The sequence below is a fragment of the Mycteria americana genome, chromosome 1, assembly GCF_035582795.1.
Source record: "Mycteria americana isolate JAX WOST 10 ecotype Jacksonville Zoo and Gardens chromosome 1, USCA_MyAme_1.0, whole genome shotgun sequence".
Taxonomy (NCBI): domain Eukaryota; kingdom Metazoa; phylum Chordata; class Aves; order Ciconiiformes; family Ciconiidae; genus Mycteria; species Mycteria americana.
The window spans coordinates 6,904,889-6,929,172 of record NC_134365.1 but is presented as its reverse complement, the minus strand read 5'-3'; the positions used below and the strand labels follow the sequence as shown (position 1 = coordinate 6,929,172).

Genomic DNA, 24,284 nt, shown 5'->3' with positions numbered 1-24,284 from the left:
AGACTAAGCAAGACAGAGCGGGAGAGGGAGAGGAGGAGAGAAGTCTTTCCCCATGGCGATCCTTTTGGCTGAAACTGGCTTTCTGAAAACAGTTTTATATCTTACAAAGTCCTTTGAGTACATTAACTTACACAAGAAAAATAAGAAAACAGGGAGGTGAACCAATTCATTCGAATTCTTTGCAAATTCAGAAGAAGCCAAGGTCTTCAAGAACTGGAGACTACTTTAGACTCATAAATCCGTACTCTTCAGTAGTGCATGGGTCTTTGAGAGCTAAGGAAGCTCTGTGAGCTTGGGACAAGTGAAAATTGGGGTACCCTATCTTAATCACTTATGTCATTTATGTTAAAACCCAACTTGACATTTCTGATTGTCTTGAAATTACAGTGTCTACACTGAGGACCTTCCACAGCAGTGCAAAGAAGGAGGAGAAAACAGAGCATACAAAGGTACTACAGGTATGGCAGACAAACCTATCAGCTGGCTATTTTTGTAGTTTTCTGGTCTTACATTCTGTAATTTTCCTCCAAACCTATCTGTCCAACAGAAGGTATTTTAGGAAACAAGGGTTTATTGATTGGGCATATCTTTGTGAATCTGGGTTATTGTGTTTAAGGGTACAATTTCCTGTGAGAGTATGAAGACGGGGGGGGGGGAGAGAGAGAGAGAGAGAGTAAAAAGCAAGTTAATATTCTGGGCCTATTCCATACTGATGCTCCTGTTTTGTTGAAATGTATGGCTCAGTGAAGACCATCTACCTCTAGTGTAAACTACAAGCCATATATCCTTTTTCAGCACTGTGCCTGCAACATATCATGCATTCTTCCCAGCAGATCACAACAATAAATCGCTTTTGGTTTTGGGTGGGACGCACTTTAAAGAGAGGCTGGGGGAGAGAATAATAGTGCACAGTGGACTGGCTTGGGTTCAACTTCATGGCTGCCCATTAGACATTTCCAACTGTAACTCAAACTGAAATCAAACCAAACTGAAACTCCACAATATGAAGAAAACAAAGAGTAATTACTGAGCATTTATGACTCTGTTTTACTCAGTGGGGCCAAGGGCTGTGGCCTGTGTTCATCGAAGCACCGCTGAGTTCACATCAAAACCAGAGCATTAGCATTTCTACAGGGAACTTCCAGCTGTGCTCTCATGTTTATTACTGCTATCTTGCACCATTTGGAATGAGCTATTGTTCAGGGACTCGTGCCCTGATGCTGAAGTGACCTCCATGTGGAGCCACTTCAGCATACAACCACTTCTAAATCGCTTTCCAAAGAATTTCTGATCTAGAATCAGTAAGGCTCTACTTGAGGCCAGGATCTCCTGCCTGGAGTACAGGTTCCTTCACACTGCTCCTCATGTGCCTGCAACATCTTTGATGTACTTCCACCACTAAATAATAACAACCAACAAGCAGTAGCATCTCTCCGTAAAAAAAGAGTGTCATTAGAGTCCAAGCCTATAGTTCAAGGTAAGCAATGTTTTTATTGCAAGAGTGCTAATCACATGCATATACGGCAGTTCAAACTCTAGCACATGGGAGAGGATGGCCTGATTCATCTTCATTTTCACCTCTTTAATACATCTGTCTTAAGATCAGGTAAATAGTCCTTAGGAGGTGTTTGTCTTTCCATTGCTGCAAGATGTGCCTAAAAGATTTGTTTACTTCAGACACTGAGGAGTCCTATCTATGGTATTTTACAATAGAGAAGAAATAAACTATATATTGAAAAATTGAGTCTGTAGGTAAAGGATTTATGAGTCCAGAAAGTGCATGAATAATAATTTCCATGGAAGAAGGGATTTTTAGTGGGGTGTGCAAGCACAACCTCGTTGTAATAGCACACCACAAGATATAGTCATTCACCTCTGTAAGCCACAGAACTCGAGGATTATCTTGTCTCATGTAAAATTACTCAGCCAGGTCTTTTGCAGACCATTTATGTAGATCAATGTGGCACTGGTTCTTTTCATTCATATTGCACATTTCTATTCCGCAAAGAGCAAAGGCAGTCAAGGGTTTATTTTATTTAGTTTTAAACTCATTCAGTTGTTGCAGATATTTTTGTTTGGCCAACGCATAAAATAAATCAGCGGCCCCATATTCAAACAACTAGCTCTTTTCAGAAAATGCTGAAACAATTAGGTTGAAGACATCCATAAACTCTAATTCCCATTATGTTCCACAATTTATCCTGCCTTAGGAAAACAGACCATGAGTACCCATGGACACATGCACAATTCAGTAGGGTTCAAGGAGCAATGCTGGCAGTAGTAAACCTTAAACAGTTGAAAGCTCCTTCAGGTGCATGAATTTTGCTAAGATTTACATTATTTCCTGAATATTATGAACTTCAGCATTTTCTGGGCTTGGAACTTCTTGTAAGACATACAGCATATAAGCTCACATATCTGCCTGTGTAGCCAAGCTGATAGTATCATGTTTCTTTAGTAGAAAACAACCCTGAATGAACTTGAAATAGTACTTCCAACAGAAAGAAAAATGGCCTTTTTTACAAACTGGGATTATTGTGGCATGAAATAGAGATTAAGAGTGGGGTAGAGAGACACTTACAAAATATAACGTATTACAAAGCGTTATTTGTATACTGCAAGCAAAGTAAATCCTGAAATGTGCTAGGGCAACAGATTTCATACTTTAGGAAAATGATAATGTACTAGTGTTTAAAAAACAAACATGTCTCCTGTTGAATTACATCCTACTAATCCATGGTTTAGTACTGTACACTGTTTCCTAAAAAAAACCCCAATGATTTAGCTAGCACAATGCTTCACAGAAAAATATGCACGTTTCTGTCCTTCAGCATACAACTTTGGTCATTATGCAATTCTGAGGAAACAGTCGGAGATTTTTCTGTGCCAAAAATTCATAAAATGGTAATGCTATTCCTAAAAAAGAGGCAAGGAGCTTTTGCAAAACGCCTCTTTCTGCAGTTGTCGGGCAGCCTCACACTTCTTCACTGACAGGTTTTGCCCACCCTAAGCCCAGCCATTTAGCAACTGAACTTCCCTAAGACCCTTTAGGCTGAATTGATACACCTGTTCAGAAATCAATTTGCTAGGAGAATATACAAAGACCTGTTACATTTTAAGGGACAAATCTGCAAACAGGTCATTCCGGTTAATTGATGGCCTGCCTGCTGCCATCGGCATCCTTCAGGTTATCGCTGGCTCGTTTTTCCAAATGAGGAGACCAGGGAGAGACACGGCTGTTCCAGGGAGGCTCCGCAGGAATTCATCACCCTTCACCTCTCCTTTTACTGCCCTGGGACTCTGGGAGATTTTTAGCCACAATTCCTACTCTTTTCCTCTTTAGCCATTTAAGACATTTTGAAGCATTATGAAAAATACAAATACAGCTCAAAAATGCACGCCCAGTTTCCTATTTTTGGCTCCAACATGTGTGTTTGGATGCCTGCTTAAGGGTGACCTAATTATCAGATGGGCTTAGCAGCAACGTATCTCTCCAAGAAGTAGCAAAATCTCTGGGCACTAAGAGCAGTCAAAATCAATTCACTTATTTAGGAGCCTAACCACAGATTCAGAAACTTAACACTATGTGGGTGAGCCCAGCTGACACCCAATAGCTCAGAAATATACTTCTCCCATCACAAATCTTCTTGAACTAGGCAGTCAAGTGACAGGCACTGGGTGGTGGGCATGCTAAGGCAAGATTTTCTTGCATGGTTTCCTTGCAAACACATATTTTTGAAAAATTGGTGCTGAGATCAGGGTTTAGGCATTGGATTGCAATGGTGCTAATAATAAAACTAGATTTAGATATAAAATTGAAAATCATACACTTGGGTTGTTTAAGCATCCATCCAGGGTATGTGTACTGTATGTATATTGTATTTATAAACCTTTATTTAAGATATGTGTTATACTTATCAACTGTACGTTTATCCTAAAAATAATGAACATTATACTAGGGAAGTTTTCTATATACTGCAAAACTAATAAAACTTATTTTAAATGATTTTATAATAATGGTACCTTATTTTAAATGATCTTATAATAATGGCACCTGCATTAACTCCACATGAAATGGTACAAAAATAATCAATTTGTACTACAGTATGAAGAGTGCCATTCTGCATTTTAAACCGATCTTTTCCAACATGAAACATCTACATCAATTCATTCTTTAGCAAACTGTCAGACCTTCCTACACACCTACTGGTAGGGTTATTTTTGGATCATCCTGGAAGCAAATCACAGCTATCTCAGTGGGTGTACTGGCCTCTAACAAAATGTCATGGTGGCAGACTTGCACTGCTGATTGGAGAAAAACGTATTGTACTGAAGCGAACAAAAAGAGAATCTTCTAAGAATGATTATTTGAACATTCTTCACTGCTTCTCAGCTGAAGCATCTTGTATATTCTATAAAATCTCTAACATTTCAACAATTGTGTTCACAACATGAATACCTTCAACTAACAAAGACAATCTTCATGCCGTCTTAGCGGGTAGAGAAAATAATGAACCATGGACACTAACTATAAGTTATAATTCTCTGCTTTTAGCAGGGGGACAGGATGAATTAATTCTTACAGGACAGGCACTATAATCAGTTTTTTTATTTTTTTCAGTTTATTCTATACTTCACAGACTTCCTTTTTTGGGGTTGTTATTCTTCAATGTCAGCATCTGTCTGAAAATGAGTAGTTTTAGACTTTTGTGCTTAGGAGAGCTTTTTTTTCAACATAAGAGTTAATGGCTGAATTGTGATATAATATGGCAAAAGCTGGGCTGGATTTTAAGAGGTCGTTAAAGAAAAAAATCTTACTTTGTACACTGACAGTATTTTTTTGCAGAAAGATTTCCTCTTAGGTTTACACAGCAGATAAACCTGCAGAGCTTTTTTACCAAAGCATGAATAGCTAGTTCAGCTGTGTGAATAAATAATAGTTTAGAGAATCAAATAATCATGAAAATGTCACGGAAAATCAAGGCTCCTAAGTCTGAAACTGAATTAGCTTCTGGTTTAGCAATTCTATCCCCTCACAGCTCAGAAGTTATATTGTGTATGTTTATGCAGATAAATTTGGATGTATAATTAGATGTTTCATCTCTTCATTTGCACATAGAAGGGCTTTCCTACTGGCTACTGAAAAAACATTTATGCATGAATTTTAAGAAACAAAATTGAAATGAGCTTACAGAAGCTGTAGAATCTCCATCCTTGGAGATATTCAAACCTTGACTGGACATGGCCTTCATCAACCTGCTCTGAGTGGTCCTGCTGCGAGCAGGAGCCTGGAGTAGAGACCTTGGGAAGTGTCTACCAACCTATGTGATTCTGTGACTCTAACGTTATGGCATTAAAAAATAAAAATCCGTGCAGCGATGGAGAAAGGCAAGATGACAAAGGAAGCTGCTGTCTGAAACCCAACTTCCATATTTTTCCTGTCAGTACAATACATTTTTCTGCTATTGCTTAACAACAGTTTGCAAAAATATCAGGAGCTTCATAGCTCCTGATATCAGGAAATTTTTTACAGTGCTGTATTGACCTGGTACCACCCAGGACAGTCAAAATAAACATTATTATCCTTGGGAAAATTAGGGTAGCGGGTCAACGGAGGCAAATTAAATGTCAGACAGTGTTAGAAGCAGATACTCTGATCCTGAGCTTGTATGTCCCTTCTTCACATCCACCTCCTGGCCTTCCTACCATCCACTGAATTAACCATAAATCTCTGCAGGCTCTGGAATAGCAGCCTCCCTGCGAGCTCTTTACTAGTCAATCCACTTGCAGGACGTGTGAAGGACAGTCTCTGGAGGAGAGGACAAGGTTCCTGACACTCAGCTGAGATTCATCCTGCCTAAACTGAGAAATTTACAGTGTCAATACCTACACCTGAGGTAGTGCCTCCAAAATCCCTTCCCAGTTAATGGGAAATGCAAACTTCCAGGGCCCAACCAAAAGGCAGATGAGACAAACTGGCTCAGACAACCTGGTGTCAGGTAAAAGCTACCCCAGCCCAAATCCTTATGTTATGAAACACTACAGGTACCTGCCTTTAAAACACGAAAGTATTCTAAGCGAGCAAAACGAAAAGAAGGTGAAGAATTAATTAACTAAATAGCGGTGATTAAAGTAAATAAAGGAAACAATTATATCAAAATAAAAGACAAGAAAGATGATTAAATGAGTCTTCAAAAGACCCGTGAGAAACTCATGAAAGACATAATATGCATTTACCTGGTTTTTATTCTTTCATGATTTCATTTTCATTTGTATTCACTACCATCTGATAATTGCAAGAAACAGTTACTTTAACCATGGGCAATTTAAACCATTTTAATTTTTTTTCCAGGGCCAAGAGACAAAAGAACCTATTTATTGCCTGAGGGGATTTTTACTAAAATGAAAGCTTAATCTTTCATGTTTTTTTAAGCAAAGGCTTTTAAAAAATCATTTCTAACAATGCTGTAGGGAGAGACTTCCATGGGTATGCAAAATTGAAATTATAAATTTACAATTATAAAAAAAATTAATAGTTTGGGGGATTGCATTGTCTCTGTTCTTTCTGAATGAATACTGTTTCAAGCTTAAGAGAAAGTATTTAGCACATGGAGGAGAATGAGTGTCCTTAGACTCTCTTGCGGTCAAAACTATTTAGTAAGAATGTATGAGAGAAAGATCATCGGAGTTTAATTTATTTGGAAATATGTGATTGTATGAACCTTGAAGAATGAGTTCCATACAGATGGAACACTCACTATTAGATGCTGAATGTTTTTCTCTTCTTTTTGAATAAATTGCAATTAGAAGCCAGCAGCAAAACTTGACACCCTCAAATATCAGATGCCCTGTTGGTTCCTCACTTCCTGGCCTGTTTTTCTGTGTTGCCAATGCATCAAAGTCAGTCTGACCACCATCCCTCCATAATAGTTTGATGCACTGAAGGTTGCTAAATCTTATCTATGTAAAATTAAGCTGCAAGAGGAATTTTAACTGAAGTAACCACCTTTTGGGGCTTTTACGACACATGTCTACAAAGGACGGAACAAGAGCTCTTGGTCAAAGATTGATTCAGAAGAGAACTTCAGGAGAGATATAGTTATATATGGGTAGAAACATGGATATGATTTATGTGGCTGCTATGGTTTAAGGCATATTAGAAGTACATGCTCATGCCCATCCCTGTTCCGTGCAGTATTTTGGCTTTAACAGCATCAAGAAAAGGATTAAATTTAAACATGTACCTTTGCACTCTCCTAAATTTGGGCAGTTTTCTGAACTAAGAAATATTAATTTAATGCATTGTCTGGAGAGACACAAACATTGCTTCCTGGGCTGAGTGAAGGCTTCTAAATCAGACAAAATAATTTACACTTACGAAACACAACAAACTGAAGTGTTCTATTAAAAGAAATCTAGACCAAAAAAATACCCTCAAGGCCTCCAAATATCTACACATTGAAAGGCAGATTTAAATGTTTTCTGCCAACATATTTCAAGTTTTAATGGAAATACTTTGAGCTACTATGAAAAGCTTTATCGAACTAAATTAATTTTCCATAGACCAGAGAAGAATCATTGAAGGTATTATTCAGGTTTACAAAATATTTAATAGGGTGGAGAATGTGGAACCAGATAAGAAAGGTTAAACTGAAGGACATTTTAACAAGGCTTGATTTTAGGTTGGCTGTGCAACATAAATAGGTCAATGGACCTATTAGATATAGACTTTCTCTTTGACACAGCAAGCTGTCTAATATTAGAAACACTTGTGTACAGCTACTACCTGTAAGACTTTCAAAAGCAATTGTCATTCTGAATACGCTATTTCAAAGGCTAAATGTCCAGAATTTCTTGAAAATAACACATCTTCAACGTGTTAGCCAAAATCATTAATCTCTCTGGAAAAACCTTGGTATCTGCTCTACAATACCACCCTGAGCAATACTAAGCTCTAGTTATCCCAAAGAAGTATCCACCCAGCCCAGCTGAAGCACCTTCCTAACCACGTGCCTCTGACTTGGACATCAGATGAAACCACCATCCAGGTCCTCAAGGAGCCTCGAGACCAGGTTAAAAGAGAGAACAGCAAGTCAGCCAGGCTGGATAAGAAGATTGTGTCGGAAAGGGAGCGGAAAGGGAGGAAAATGCGGACCTTACGGATAAATCTGAGTCCTGTGCTAACATGGCAAGACAAAGAGCATGACAGAAACATGCTGCTGCCTGAAGTTCTGGTGCCAGTTTGCTGCAGAGCAGCAAAGATAAGGAAAGTTCATTTCCAGCCCCTCTGCACCGCGGTGCAGTATGTTGAGTTGCCCTGAGAAGTCTTGTCAGTATGGCTCAAGAAATGCTGAGCATGCTTTGGGAGGACAGGCTGCTCAGTCATTCAACAGCTAAACTGCAGAGATACTACAGAGCATGCATGAAATGCAACATTTCTGCTTCTATAAATGGGTGACATTTCGACAGGAGTAGCACAGAAGCACTGACATCGAGACTAGCCTTTTGCAAAGCGTTAAGCCCCAGCTCCAGGACAGAGGGAAGAAATTGCTCAGGTTTAAAAAAATACATCAGCAAACCAAAATTATTGTCACCCAATCTGCTTCTCAGAGATGTTACGAATGAATATTATTTTTAGGTCGAGATGAAGCTCACACCAGAAACAGGAAAATGCTGCACAAACTTAGTATTAGCCAAGCTGCCTTCCATTTAACCTCTCCCCCAAACAAACAATAAAACTGTAATATAACGGGAAGTGTTGGCCAGCTTTAACACCCAGTACCACACTCTGTCCCAGTTCTATTGTGCAGTGAAGACTGTTTTCCTTACTGATGAGCTCAAACCGTCTGCCATGAATTACTTTTTCATGGGGAATAAATACACACTTAAACAAGATTAAACACAAATGTTCTTTAGTGGTGTCTAAAATAATATGAATGTTTTTTAGAACAGCAATAAACACACTTCATGATGCAAATAATTACACCCCGCAGCCTTTATGTAAAGATAAGTGGCCGGATTCTTGACTCAGCTACATCACTGTAAATCCAGAGTAACTACACTGAATCGACATCTCTCTCTGTGGATTCTGGAGATGCTGAAGTGTTACTGAACTCTGGATTTGCCCTGATTTCTCTCTAAGGTTTTGCAGACATGGGACATGCATGGCTAAAAGTCTACACGGTGGTCATGGAGGCACCACCACCTCTTATCCTGTCCCTTATCCCCCCATAAATCTGTCTTCTGCTTAGTGTAATGAAGTCAGAATCTGGCTGTGTATTCCTTGTGCATCTGATATCACTTCTGTAACTGTACTCTCAGTTAGGTCCAGAAGAAAGCTCAACTGAGGCTACAGCAAGGAAAAGAGAAGGCAAAAAGGGAGAAGGACTTCACAAAAATTCATGATGGGTGAAGGCAATACATGTGTGATGTGCTGGGAATCAAAGAGCTGTCTCTCAGGGATTAAAAAGAACCAACTCGGTTGATCTTTCTGTAGGATGGGAAGAATCGGCTTGTGTTCTGAATTCTTTCTGAAAAGTATAATTTAGCTTAAGTTTCCCATGCAATTGTAATTTTCATGTAGAATTTTGTAAGATGGGTCCATTAGGCTTTAATGGCCCCTGAAATGAGTCTGGAAAGGCGAACATGCCCATATTGGACCACTTGAAAAATTACTTATCTGCTTAAAAATAACAGGAACAAAAATGTATTCAGCTATTAAAAGGGTCTCTAGAAATTATATGAGCACAGAACTCAGACACAACATGGACTCACTGTTTTAACTATCATCTTCCCATTTATTCTCATTTTGGTATTTTGAAAGCAAGCACTCTGCTCTTACCGGGACTTGTGAGGGCTCCCAGAGCACCAGTCGTTGTGGAGAGAGGATTTGCATTGGTGGTGGTAGCTGAGGTTTGGGCGGCGGCTGCTGCGGCTGCTAAAGTTGCCAAATTCTGTAACTGTAAAGCGTTCATGCCTGCATGGAGAAGCAATAGGATTAATTAAAACATGTAATTAAAAAAAAAAAAAAAAAGCTATTTTCTATGGACATGGAGCTTTGGATGTACCTTGCCAAGAGATTCAATTCTTCTTTTCATTCCCAAGGCATCTATAATCTGGGAAGCACCTCTTACAGTCCCCAAATAGCATCTCTCACCTCTCTACCTTGGAGCTGAGAGAATACAGCAAAGGCACTAGCCTATAGTTCAGGAAAATTAAACCTGGTTTGTGCCTCTTCTGTAGGGGAAGTGTAGAATTAAAAGTCATTTAAACTCTGTGTGAAGCCCAGGTGCAATACTATTTCCTGACACAACAGGAGGTGTAAAGAAGATAACTAACATTTAAAACACATTCAGGACAGGGTCATATAATTGGGATGAATACAGTTTGTTTCTCATGTCTCCTCTGAATGTATCTACTAAGGCTACACTGTGCAGTAGCCAATAATTGTGCTGATTTTCCTTCTGATGGTTCATTTCTAAAAACATGTATGAACTAAGAACATCAAATTAGTATCAGTCTGATCACAGAGCCATCATTGAGGTAGGGACTTTCAGGCCATAAGCTCTGGACTGTGATATCAAGTCTACTCAGTCATCTGTCACTTCATTATTTTAGAAGATGTGGGGGAGATATACCTGCATTTCAACGAGGACCTTCAAGAAATGCATGCATTTAAATAGCAAAGGCTTTAATTTAGATGACAAGTAAAAAAGGACAAACAATAAACAGAATTTTTATTAAATGGAAAAAAAAGATAATTAAGGAACAGCAAATGGCATTCATTTGACTTAAATCAGAGGGACAGGAGTCTGCTTCTCCAGAGGCCTTCAAAAGTAGGCCTACCTTTTACCTTGGACTACACAAAGTACTTAGGCACTTACTCTAAGGCAAAGTGCTTCAGTAAGAGACTAAAACGCAGATACAAGTTAGGTGCTAGTGTTCACCAGACCGGGTCCTTCTCAGGATCCTCTGAATAAGATACACTGTCCACAGGGGCGATGATCAGACTGGGTGTCTACATACAGATGTGAGAAAAATTGTTTGGATGGCAGTGAGAGTTCATCCTTTTGGGTTTGGACACACGAGGGAGATCTGTGCATGCTGCTTGAGCTCTCAATAGAATTCACAAAGTGCACAAAACCCTCATAAAACACTAAAACAGTTTCATAATGTTCTTGTAGTCCTGATAATATAAGTACACACAAAATGTTAGGTGGTAGGAAGAGCAATACCTTTTTCAGACCAAGTGATAGAGCTGGGAAGACTGTATGAGTCTTGGGGAACACCCAAGGAAGAGCTTGAGTGCCTGGAAACTTGTCCAATTTTTTCTGAATGTTAGCTTGTCTAACAAGAGCTATTACTTCTCCCTGCACTCTTTGTTTCTCAAACCAGGGGAACTTAATAACAACTTGGAGAAGATGGAAAAAAAAGAGGTTAAACATAATACTTTGTAAGTATGCTTGAGAGGAAAAAAATGCAATGAAGGAGAGGTATTTTCTAGGAATTGGGAACTCCTGCAATAATGCAGAGTGACATTACTTTCGAATGCCTATGTTGCAGACTCAGGTTGGTACAGTCAATGGGCCCCATAAAGAGGTATTCTCACTGGCCCAGCATTAGGAACTCTGAGGTGAACCTTGATATAAGCATCTATTTGTGAATAAATCCCCAAATTTAAACACAGCATGTTCCAACAGGCAGGTCAGGTCTCAGGTGAGCACCTAGCATGGCTGAGGTTCTAACTTCTGCGCCTCAGTCAAATGCCCAAAGTTAGCTCAGATGTCGGTGCTTGTGAAAAAGTGACACGATGACTATGTTAGGAGTAGGGTTTTAGTTGATCCAAGATCCACCACGTTGCAGTCTGGAATCTGCACAACACACTTGGAGGAATTATGTGACCAAAAAAGCTCTTTTAGGTTCCTTTTGGAGACTAACGACCATCTTAAAAAATAAGGCTTTTCTCAAACCCTACCAACCAAAACTATTTTGCAAGGCACAATAAAGCTACCCTAGTCACAAGTCATTATTCACCTAGACAATCAGGTCTAACTACTCAACAAAGTGATCACAGGTCATTGTTGCAATTTGGTCAGTCGTCTAAACCAGATCTCACAAAGTTTAAGTGCTTAAAATACAAAGATAATTCTGAAATGGCAAAACTGTACCTTAATTACATGGACATTTTATAAATATTAAAGAATTAGATATTGGATATCCAAATAAGTAAAATAAAACTGCTTAAAACATCTCAAATCTTGAACAAAGTAATCTTCTAAACCAGGAAAGGTTGACTGAATATTTTAAAAAACTTTTATTTTTACTATCAGTCTAAAACTAAGTTTTGGAAGCAGCATCATATTAACAAATAAATTTCTGAAACCAGAGACGGTAAGGAAATTCATAACAGTTTTCAAATCTTATCTCTGGTTTAACTTGAGAACTTTTCAGTCAAAAAGTACAATTCAGATAGAAATTCAGATAGGATATTTGGCTAGCATAATTTTAATTTATTTCTTTTTAATTACTCAGTTGACCTACTTGCTTGCCTCGGGTGTAAAATTCTTTTTTTTTTTTCATTAAAAAATCCTCTTTCTTTGATAGTAAGATTCTGCAGATTATTTCAAACAGGATTTTAGGGATGGAGAAGACTTAAGCTGGGGTCCAGCTCTTGGCAAACAAAGCAGATAGTGGTTCTCAAAATGAGATATGGAATCCATTTTCATCCTGGATTGATATTCGGTCCTTAAATATCATTTACCTTCCTTTTTCATAAGAAGTATGAATAATTCAGCAAAGAATGTCCAGCAAACATTGCTGGTCTTCACTGAGGCCACATTTCATGCCATTCTGTAACGGAGATTTAGTAAAACAGTGGGTTGCTCTCCACCATGGCAGCATGGTTTTCTATCACCCACCGGTTAGTTATTCATCAGAAGGATCAGTCATAATCAGCTTATATTTCTTCTGTGGGGAGGTTTCCACTTTGGACTTCTAAAGAGCACACATGGCAGGATTAAATAATAGTGAACCAATACAGGACGGTACTAGACGAGAGACTGCAAAATAGCTTCACCTAGATAAAAATGCATGGACTTTTCTCCAAACCTCAGTTTAGAAGCAAATGGATTTTGAAGCAATTTAATACTGCGTTTTCTATTCATTTTATATGCACGGCTTCGTCCATGCGTGCAAGGCTGCAGAAGGCTATGAGCATGGAGGGCTGTGAAGCTCGAAGGCAGCATACGCGCACTGTACAGCACTCAAGGAAAAGTACAGCAGGCAAGACAAGGTCAGCAGGCAGCGGAACAAACAACTGCTCTCTCTGGGCTTGTGAACCACTGTTGCGCCTGTGTGGATGCAAAACAAACACCAGCATTGCCTCATCCCACAAAAACATTTTTTTTATAGTGGGACATTTCCTGTGGAAGCACAAGAGGAACCCATCAACTTGACGAAAGAGTTTCAATGCCAAAAAAAGATTAAGAAACAAGAGCTAGGCAGTGACGAAGCCGTCTCCCCACCCAGTCTGTTTTACTGTAGAGGTGACTAAAAGACACTGGCCACAAACCAGCTCTGCAGATGTTATAGGGAGTCAGCTTCGGTGCCTTCAGAAAAAAGACTGCTTCTTGTTGTCACACACGATAAGAGGACAGCAAAGAGCCCCGCGGACCTGAGCACCCGAATGTGACAGCAAGGACTCATGGCACACACCGCCATCCAGCATGCTCTAGAGCTGCTTGTGTCAACAGGTTTATCGCTTAATATGCATCCTCTTTAGGATCCTCTGTCTGCTCAGACATATAAAAAATAAGTCCTGTCATCACTGTTTCACATTCCCCAGGCATTTTACCATCTCTGCTCCCTCTTTATTGGTTTCTCCCATCAAGTTGTCAAGTGCGGCAACATCCCACTTGCTAGGACAAACTTGGAGGAGGGAAACCAAATGCTCTCAAGTCCCAGACCCAAAAAGTACTTTGCTTTCAAATGGGGATTTTTGGTTCAGTTGAACTTCAGCCAAGGTATAGTTCTGTGGGACTAATCTGCTCTCTCATTCTCTCCCCTTTCACATACTGTCTTCACACACTTCACATCCTACAGCTTTTTCAAAACAGTCCCAAATCTCGCAACAGAGCTGGACCGCAAATGAGTAGATCGTTTTTATTTGAAAGTGCTGCTCGCTCAGCAAATGCACCTCTCTCTGAAGAAATGCAAATTGCTTAACGCTGAAGAACAGCCTCATAGGCAGAGCTGCACATGAAAAATGAAAATCCCCCTGTAGGGGAAAAAAAACTTCTGGGTAAGGAATAGCTCTTGATCTTCATGATGGAGACGATGTTAGGAATTAAAGGGAAATTATTAAAAAAACCCAGAATCACAATACAGTTTGATTTCATTTTTAATAACATGTATTTACCAATGTGCTATCAGCTTGGCAAATATTCAAGATTGCAAGGAAATTCAACTTTCATTTTGTTATTTGGCAGATTAAAAAAACAATTAAATTATGTACAAAACAGATGCACAGTATGCCTTGCTTGAAACTTAAGATTTAAAAAAAAATTATTTATAAGGATAGGGGCATGAAAATTTAATTTAATGTTCACCTTAGGTAATTTTGTGTCTTATTGTTCACAGCAATTACCATAAATCTACATATCAATAAGCGAGAACAGATGTCAGTTGTTACAAGTGCTTGCCAATCAGGCCTGTTAAAAAGTGACAGATGGATGGTGATAGAACATTCTCATAAGGCCTATTAGCACATTCGCAGGAAATTTTTGTAGTGCTGCACAGTCACAGATGCAGTTCTGTGAAAACACGGGGAAATTTGAGAGCATGAGATTTACATTTTACAACTTCTTGTGCTGCCTCCGACGCAAACTTTCATACAATGAAGCAATTTACCTCATTTCAGTCACCACAGCTTTTCTCCTGTGATAACTGTAAATTTGGAATTACCGGGTATTTGTAGAGGAGGCAATAGAGTCACGTTCCTGAAGACTTCTTAGGCCTCATCAGCTCTTGGGTTTCCAAAACCATAATAAAATCATATTAGGAAATAGCTGAGATTCGCTTGCTGAACAAATTCCTAATAAAGGAAGGCACTGGCTACATTTTAGTGACAATACATGCATGGAGAATTTCAAAGTCAGTGGTGATTATCAGAGCCAAATCTGGATAGCTCATAAGCAGTTCCCACTACCTTGACTCCCTTTTCTTTGGAAATTTTATCCTTCCCAATTATTAGGATTTATTCCTTCTGAATTAAATCCTGACTGCACCTTAAAAATTGTGGATTAAGGTAAAATTTATCATCTCCAGGCCAAAAAGCAACTGTTTGCTAACACTGACATCAGCCATTCCAGATGCTGATGTTAAAAATGGGGGTAAAGGCTTCACGGCCTGTATCTGAAAGAGTATGATTTTATTCCAGCAATATTCTAAGAACTAAAATAGACAGGAGACCTGAGCGCTACCTCCATCAAATCATATATACTCTGTGCCTACCTTTAGAAAAGCTGCTTAACTGAACAATGCTTAAGGTACCCTGACCATTTAGTATTTGATTTAGCAAAGCCCTTAAACAACTGTTAAGTCCACGTTTGATTCTGCTCTGTTTTTTAAGAGTATATGCTTAAATCCGACTGAAAGTTAGAGCTACTCATGGACTCACATAGGATTTCAGCACATTTTCAAGTTATGCATTCCCTAAACACATTCCTGGCAAGAAATGTGCTTTTCTCAATTGAAACTTCCCCAGTCCTAGTGGGAAAGATTCATCTGCTCTAACTCACCCGAAAAAAAGTTACTTGCCCAGGCTCTTGTTAGAGTCAAAGGAGAGAGAGCGAGTGGATGATTCATCTGATCCTAAAATAGATTAACCCCAGCCCTTGGTAGGATGAACTGCAGCCCGAGAGTGTCTTCATTGACATGGCAGGGAGGCCGGACGCCTAATTTCCAAACTGCTGAGGTTCAGCGGGGTGAATTCCACCCACAGAGGGGCTGAGGCAATAAAAAGCCCCTCTCCCTCCTTTCACCGTTTACGGAAAGCGCAGCCAGAGCTACAGATCTTGTGCCCAGACTCGGCCAAACTTCCACATCATGCACTTTTACCACCTGAATAAGCACGTCTTGTAAACTGCCGAGCATTGGCTCTCCTCTCAAGGTGCCTCTCCTTCTCCTGTGAGCAGGAGCGATGCGTGGATTGAGAACAGCCTCACTTGCTTCAAACTCAGTCTCTCCAAAAAAACGCTAAATGGAGTTGTTTAATTTATTAGCTTAAACAACAAAAAAAGCGCGCTAATTGTATGGGTTAAATTAAACAGGACTTTCAACGGAATTACTGTTACAAAAGCTCAATGTTTTTAGTCCCTGAGGTCACCGTTTTCAAAACTGGTAGTTATCTTTAAGAAACAGCTATCTCCCTTGAGCTGGAAACAGTTTCTCAGTGACCTTTACTTTTAATATGATATCCCTAAAGAGGTCATAGCAGGAGAAGCCCTCCTTCAGTATGGCTTTGCTGGAATGAAGCCACCAAAGAGTCAGAGGATATAAAGGAACCTTGGGCCAATGCAAAAGTATAGAGCTTTTGTGCAGATGGTCCTGGCTTCCAACCGGTCCCTCCAGATCCACTGAGCCAATCCAACAATTAGAGGAAAATATTCAGAAAGCAGAACCTCACGCAGTTTCTCTCACCCATCTGCTCCTACAGACTCTGCAACAGGAGGAAATCTGGCTTGGGTAACAAAAGAAGGGTGAAATGGATTGAACAGGGCTCAGAAAGGGCCAGAAGTTCAACCCAAAATGCAACTAAACTGCGAGAGAGTTTGGAAAGGACTGGAAAAAACCCATACATTGGAAAAATATAAAAAGTCCCAGCTGTAGAGGGTTTAGGGATCTGAAAGCCAAAGCAAGAAAAGCCAAAAGCATGGTTTCTTCTGCATGACTTTAGAAAGCAAAATACACTGTCTGTTCAATGAAATTAAGAGAGTCCCTTTGTGTCTTTTATGAGTAATGTGCACATTTATGTGTCCTGAATGGTCACACATATAGAAATATTTCTGTATGAGTGAATATTTATTCCTGCCAAAACATTTTACATCAATGGACAATAGAAAACCTTCATAGAACATATATTTTTGAACATTTCCATTTTCTACAATTGCCCTATGTAATATAAAACCTCCCTGTTTATACTGTCTGTATAGTACTTTCCAGGTTCTTCTTAAACAAGTAGGTTGGCTTAAATAACTACAGCTTTTAGGGTCTGATCCAGCGCCAGCCAAACTCAATGCAAACGTTCAAGGAACATCAATCTCCTTTGAACTAAGCCTTCCATGCAATTTGTATATATTTGAAGGAAGAATCTTTTTTGCTTGAAAGGTTGCTAGTGCTTAATGTAGCTTGCATTGTCTTTTTAAAGTAAGACAATCAAATCACATAATGTAATTCATCTACGTTATTAGCCTTCCCCAAAGACAAAGCACGGGCTAGACACTGAGGCTTGAGAGGCACGTGAGAGAAAACATTGCCTTTAAATTATCATTAGCAGACAGCAGAGGAGGGGAGGAAAAGTTAAGAACTGCTCACTAGAAAATATACACTTGATGATGGTATGTGCTTGCGTGTTTTACAGAGGACTGTGAAGCAGAGTTTGGCATGGTAGGGTTAGCTGCTGTAATCAAGACCAGGGGATTACTCTAATGCCAAAGGCAGCATTACCAACTTTCCCAAATTTATTACCAGTCTCAACATATTACACTGTTTTCTTCAGCTTAGTTCTGGAAATAAAACAATTCAATGAAAATCTCATTTTTCAATAAAAATGAGAAAACCTAAACTGGAGAATCAAGCGTGGAACCTTAAAGCCTGGAAAGTTAAATGGCAAACTACTACTGTTTGTCTGTCAAATTTTAATATCTTACAAATTTTAGTTAAACCAGTTTCATAATTTGCTTGGACTTCACGTATGACTTATGAACATAGGGCAAAGGCAATACCAAACATACAGTAGGGCCAGTGGGCTGCTAGAGCAAGAACAGCATTCAAGTTTAGAGCTGGTGCCCTGTGTGTTTAATGTCTGTATGTTAGTGAGTTCTTGAGAAAAATCCCCATTTTTCTTTGGATTGGATCCCCAGCTCCCAAACAAACAAACAAACAAACTCCAATTCTCTTCAACCAGAAATGCCTAAAAACCCCACTCCTTTCAACAAAACCAAAGAATCCCTGCTTTTGCCACATAAAGACGACTTTAAGCAGACTGAGGCATGATATTAGGGAAAGGGAATTTAAAACTTCACACTGAAGATCAGTGTCTTTGCTCTGCTAGGAAAGAAAATTGCTTTGATTTAAGAAATAATATCTCTGAGGACTGCATGGCAAATATTTCTTCACATGTGCAGCAGGGTGTGTGCTGTGTCCTTTCTGTTCAGTACAGAGACAACAAGGGCTTTAGCAGTACAAATAAATACTTGCAGATCCAAAGGTCCTTAATTTTGGTCAAGGGGGTGGCTGTATTAGAAGTCCTAATTTAGCAAACCATGACTTCATTGAGACTTAAGCACAAAACAGGTGCTAGAGCCCTGACATGTAAGTAAGAGTAAAATTTCAATTGCTCACGTGGCTTTTGATCAAACTTTTAGCGTCTGAATTCAGTAGTAAGCACACCCATTGACTTCAAAGGTAAAAGTTGGACCCCTCAAACTCAAAGTTCAAAGAACTTGCAAGCTGCAATGATGGATCTTCCTTAGCACCTTATTCAATTGTGTCTAGATTTTATTCCTCACTTTGAAATATTTTATTAATAGGCAAGCTACATGCAATATGGAAATATATATTAGATTCATTTTTGTAGAATGAACATATATAGCTTAAATTAAACAACTCTGGGCCTTTACAAACATTCAAGGATGGCTTCAGCAGCTAATGCAAGATCTTGCTGCAGACAAGTAGTATTTTCTGTTCCTTTCACAAAACATAATAAACGAATCTTTAATACTAGATGCACACATAACATAGTACCACATGATTTCTGAGGAGAGGACATGAACTCTCAGTCCTAATGATGAAATAGCACTTAGTCTTTGGCACTTTCATGTAGAGCTGCAGCTTGGAGAGAAATTTAATATCACTAATTTGACCTTGAACATCAAGGTTTAAGACTTACGTGTTTTGGGGAAAGAAAGGAGTAAACTTCAAGCTGTTTTGATAACATGAATGTAAGACAAAAAATACGTATTTTCTAGTAGAGGCTGTCAGTCATTACATTATCCCATAGAGGAGAGCATTAGCAATCTAATCTTTAGTCGAGAAGGCATATCCCTCAAGTAACAATGATGTGCCACTATGATTTCTTAAGATGATTTTCTACTAGACTCAAGACCATATGATTTTCAGAGAATAAATCACACCCTGGATTGAGAGCCCATCCTGAAACTACTTGACTAAAATTCTTAGTTTTAACATAGTTCTTGGAGACAAAGCTGAATCTACACTAACAGTGAGAAACAGGCAACAGAAAACTTCTAAGGTGCACATAATGCAATGGATATCACATCATTTTTCCTCGGTGCCTCAATTCTTTCATTTTGTAGACCTAACCAAATATGAAAACATTAAACACAATCTCTGAGCTCAAAGCCACTTCCAAAACTGCCAAGTATAAAACTGTTACTGAACTGCTCTGTTCTGTTTATCATATTAAGATACATTTTTGTGATGAAAAAATGCTAGATTGCAAGTGTAACATAATAGAACCAGCAAGCACTGCCAGCAGGTCTGAGGAAGAGAGAATAATTCAGAGATATTGTCATCTGTAGGCCAATTTATATTGTCAGACAGCAGGTTCACATTAGTCTCTGATGTCACTGCAATAATGGCATAATATAATGATTGAGCAAAGAATACCTGTGGGGTATAGCTATACGGTGCGGTATATCTATACTTGTTAAAGTATTTCAGGATTAATTCAAAGCAGAATCAGAAGAAGCAGAAGACCAGGATTAAAAGAAGAGTGAGAAAATGGTGTTCATAAAGACTTCTGAATATTTTAGCCCTTGTTTTGTGATGATGAAGCAAGCACAATGTTGTATTTCATTGATTCAGTGGGTTCATGATTAAAATAAACTAATGTAGCAATTTAGGGGTTTTGTGCTTCCTTTTTTTTTTTTTCCCTCTAACAAGAAAAAAAGCTTTTTAACAGTTTCTCGCGGCAGGCATAATGTGCATCTGTGCTCTGATTTACTGCACATGCTGCCTTCTCTAGCATCATGTTAAGTTAGGGTATCAGCATGGTAGGTCACACAGTGGGAGTGACCTTTTGCTAATCACTACACATCAGTTACTACTGGCACACAGCTCATTACTAAGAAACCCTCCAACTAGCTGGCTTTCAAATCCGCTCACACTTTGATTTTTTTTTTTCCCTTTTCTTTCTTTCTTTTTTCCCCCAGACTAAAGATTATACTTTTACATAAAAGCTTCTGTTGTGTAATTTTGTCAACTAGGGTTCCAAAGTCAAAAAGGCACCCAGTTAATTTTCCATGATTATAAAAGGAGCCTGAAAATTCATACTGAAGGTAGGCCTGTAATCTTGGGTTTCATTAAAAAGGTCAGAACGTTTTTACTCACCACCTATTATTAAAATGTTTGAGGGCTGCCATTAATTTGATTTTTCAGGACACAGAAACCTCACTGGAAATTAGAATGTAATCCTGCTGTTGCTTTACTGACACTTTTCATAGGGTAGGATACGGCTGCAGGGACTAAGAGCTCTCCTGCAATTTACAATTGGTTACTTTGGACAAATGGCAGGTGACTAATGCAAGACAAACTGTTTGCACAACCTGGGAGCACTGGGTTTAATTTCAGTTTCTGAAAGAGGGGAGAAAGTGTTTCTATTGACGTTGAACTGTGAGCTGTCCCCTGCCAATACATCTGCCACATTTAATACACAACGCTCCCCCCACCCCCGACAATGTGATTATTAGAGGTACAGAATTCAATAGCTTAAGAATACAAAACATAGCTGGAGCAAAATGAAATGGTTTTTAACTTACCGGCCATTTGCTGAATGCCGCTGAAGGCACCCAAGTTACTGGAGGAAGTTGCTTGCTGCAGGAGCTGCAAATTAACAACACAACACAGCAATCTATCTGACATTAATGTAACAAATGAAGATAAAACTAAAATGAGCTATCATTTCACATTTGGAGTATTTATGCTTTCCTTTACATTTATATAGTCTCTTGCTTCTATCTATTGTTGGAATGAACATCCCTAGAGTCAATGCTGTAAATCCATATTAATGTCTAATCTCTATTAAGAAACACAGAGACACAAGGGAAACTCAATAACATTGCTGCTTTAAAACAATCAATTTATTCTTTTTAACAACCAGGTGTTAAATCTATTTAAACCAACATAGCGTGACTAATTACAACCCTCTGTAGTCTAGTAGTTACCATAACTCATCTCTGTCAATCACGGTCCATTCTCCCCCACCCCCTTGAATTCAGTTTTTTCTTTATTATCTTTATGAATCAAGCACACAGATACTCATTAAACTGGTACTTGTATATTACAATTTAGCCTACCTCAGTATTAATTAGCCTACCTCAGTACTAATATATATTTTTAATTGCCAGGTAAATTGCTGTTTATAATTATATCACTATGCCAAAGCATTGTATGCATACAAATTATGTATTTATGCATACACAGTACCTATATATGGATGGAGCTATTTGTCTAACTTGGAACCATCAGGAACTCCCCAAGTTATCCAAAAGCTGCTCAGCCAGACCTCTCAACTCCAGAGCCACAAAAAGCAGAGGCTCCCTCTCAGCTGTGCTGCAGGGGAGTCTCTCTTGGCCATCTAGGACCTAAGACGCGTTGCTGGGGATTTCAGGTTTCTCCAACAGAGGCAGCAGCTAACGTCTCTTTCTCATCTTACAAATGGACCAAGGAAAATACCATTTTAAATTGATGAGAAACAAATTGCTTTCCCCTGCCATCTTCACTTTCTGTGCAAGGTAGTATGAACCACGCGTGTTTAGCATTGACAAGACCACGCATTAAAGTGAAAGCCATTTCCAAATGAAAATGGGGAAAATGAGAGGCTTGAACCACAACGTTCTAGTTTAGAGGCTGCACCATATAGATATGGCCCCTACAGCGTTCAGCTGCCTATCTGTCCTCCCCTAAGGAAGAACTTAAATTTTATTCCAGCTATAAAAAAGAGACTCTAACATTCAAAAGAACAATAAAACTAATGGAATCAAATTTTATTTTGCAGCACAAGTAAACTTTAAATGCTTGCCTTGGACAGCACTGACACATCTTGAAATGTTTATTCAAATTCTATTCCTTGTTATTTATTTTTAGACCATGTGATAAACATACAGAGCTTTTTATATAGAAGAAGACATGCTACGTATCCTGGAGGACTTAGCAATTTATTGCAGGGAGTTTACTATAGCTGATTTACCATGGTTCTAAAAATAAATACATCATAATATATCCACCGCCTCTGAAATGAACTTACAGCTAGATATTGTGGTGTGAGTCCTCCAAGACCTGTGAGGTTTCCCCAAGTGGCAGTATTGAGCTGTTGCATCTGCTGTGCCAACTGCTGCTGCAAACGCCGCTGCTCCTTGTCCTTTTGGGTATCGGCAAACTTCACCACGATTGGCGAAGAGCAGCCCTGTGGTTAGACAGATCGGGAAAGACAGAAGCGTTAAATCACACCGAGTCACCCTCGCACTGTGAGCTCAGCCATGTCCCATAGGGCCACCGGCAATGGCATGACCTGATCGCTCGCCCTCTCTTTGTGATTGGCGTATGTAGGACCGCAAGGACTAGATTTTCAGCTTCTTAGGAAAAGAGGCTATGGAGAAATTATTGATTCCCCAGTTCTTTTTATAAAGCACCTTTCCTCAGGCTCTCTTTTCCTTCCAGCTATCAAAACTGTTGCCAGAGACAACGAATTGTACCAGTCCTCTTTAATTAAGCTTCACAGCTGATGAGATGGATGTGATGCTTTGTCTGCAGTCTGTTTTCAAGGCATCGCCAAAGGGAGAGGTGTCCAACCTCCCTGCTGCCAGGGACCACACAGCCAACACCACCCTGCCACCACGGTCTGGCTGTGCGGTCATGCTCGGTGCAGCTGGCTTGTGTATCCTACATAAATAGCCTGTGAGCAACCGATTTACTGCAGCGCCCATCATCAGTGGGTCACTAGTCCTTTTCATATCAAGGATCCCCAGTCCCAAGTGAGCACAAAGGGCGACGCTGCTAGGACAATTCACCCACCTGCGGTCCGCTCCCAGGCACGCTTTGTATCAAGCACCCTTGAGATGTGAACAAAGGGCAGGATGCAGACCAAAAGTGACTAGTTCTGGTGATAGCAGCCCATTCCTGATTGCCACCATTTCTTCTATTGCTTCTATGAGCCTCTTGTTGCATGATATGGGAGGGCTGTAAGACACCTTAGGAAATAGGGAGGCTGTAAGAAAGAACTAGAGGTCTGCAGCCTACTCCTCACCCATGTCTGAGGGACCCTTGGGAAGAAGTAGGAGGTCATGGACCAGATGGACTGTCGAGATAAGCTGGATATTTCCCTTGGACTTCAGATTGGGTATTCCTGGGCAAAGTCACTGAGAGAACGAGACATGTGGGCATGAAAGATGTCTCTGTTGCTCTCACTCTTATTTTTTTTCCCCCACTAACATATAAAAATATGTTTTCATATTTTAACCTTTCAAGTCTTCATTTTTTCAAATCAAGGGAGCAAACTATATACTGCAATGATTCAGTTCTTCAAATTAATTCAAGCATTTTGTGAGTCATAGAAACTGTCAATCCATTGCATACTGTTTTCCAACTTCATAGGATCCAATGAATAACTTCCCTCCACCCGCCATGCTTTGTTATACTAATTTCTTGTCTAACTTCAATCTGAACACAATAGTAGGAATGAAAGGTGACTCAAGTCCAAAAAACACAGCAGCACTTTAGCCGAAGTGTATAGCGTGGGATGGGGAGCGGGGTTATACTTAACCTAACTCTTCCCATGGCTGCTCTCACAACACTGTGACCATCTTCAGAAAAGTTCCTCTATTATTTACACAAAGCAGCCATGTACCTTTTCTCTGAAGAACCTCACACCAGGAGAAATGATAAGAATATTCACAATCAACAGACGAAATGATGAAATAAACCACAATAATAATATCTCTTGTATGAAGATCTCCCATCAATACTGTTCTTTTAGAATTATCTCA

General features: G+C 39.4%; 1 protein-coding gene across 8 annotated transcripts in view; it reads right to left on the bottom strand.

Moving 5' to 3' along the window:
* CELF2 (CUGBP Elav-like family member 2) overlaps nt 1-24,284 on the bottom strand; it is a 382,430-nt gene that overhangs the window by 30,750 nt on the left and 327,396 nt on the right. For all 8 annotated transcript variants that reach the window (XM_075521314.1, XM_075521643.1, XM_075521155.1 and 5 more), the window contains 3 exons: nt 22,547-22,705; nt 21,060-21,123; nt 9,842-9,976 (listed from right to left, as the gene is read on the bottom strand). In XM_075521314.1, coding sequence (XP_075377429.1) covers nt 9,842-9,976; nt 21,060-21,123; nt 22,547-22,705 — 358 coding nt within the window. The remainder of the gene's footprint in view (nt 1-9,841; nt 9,977-21,059; nt 21,124-22,546; nt 22,706-24,284) is intronic.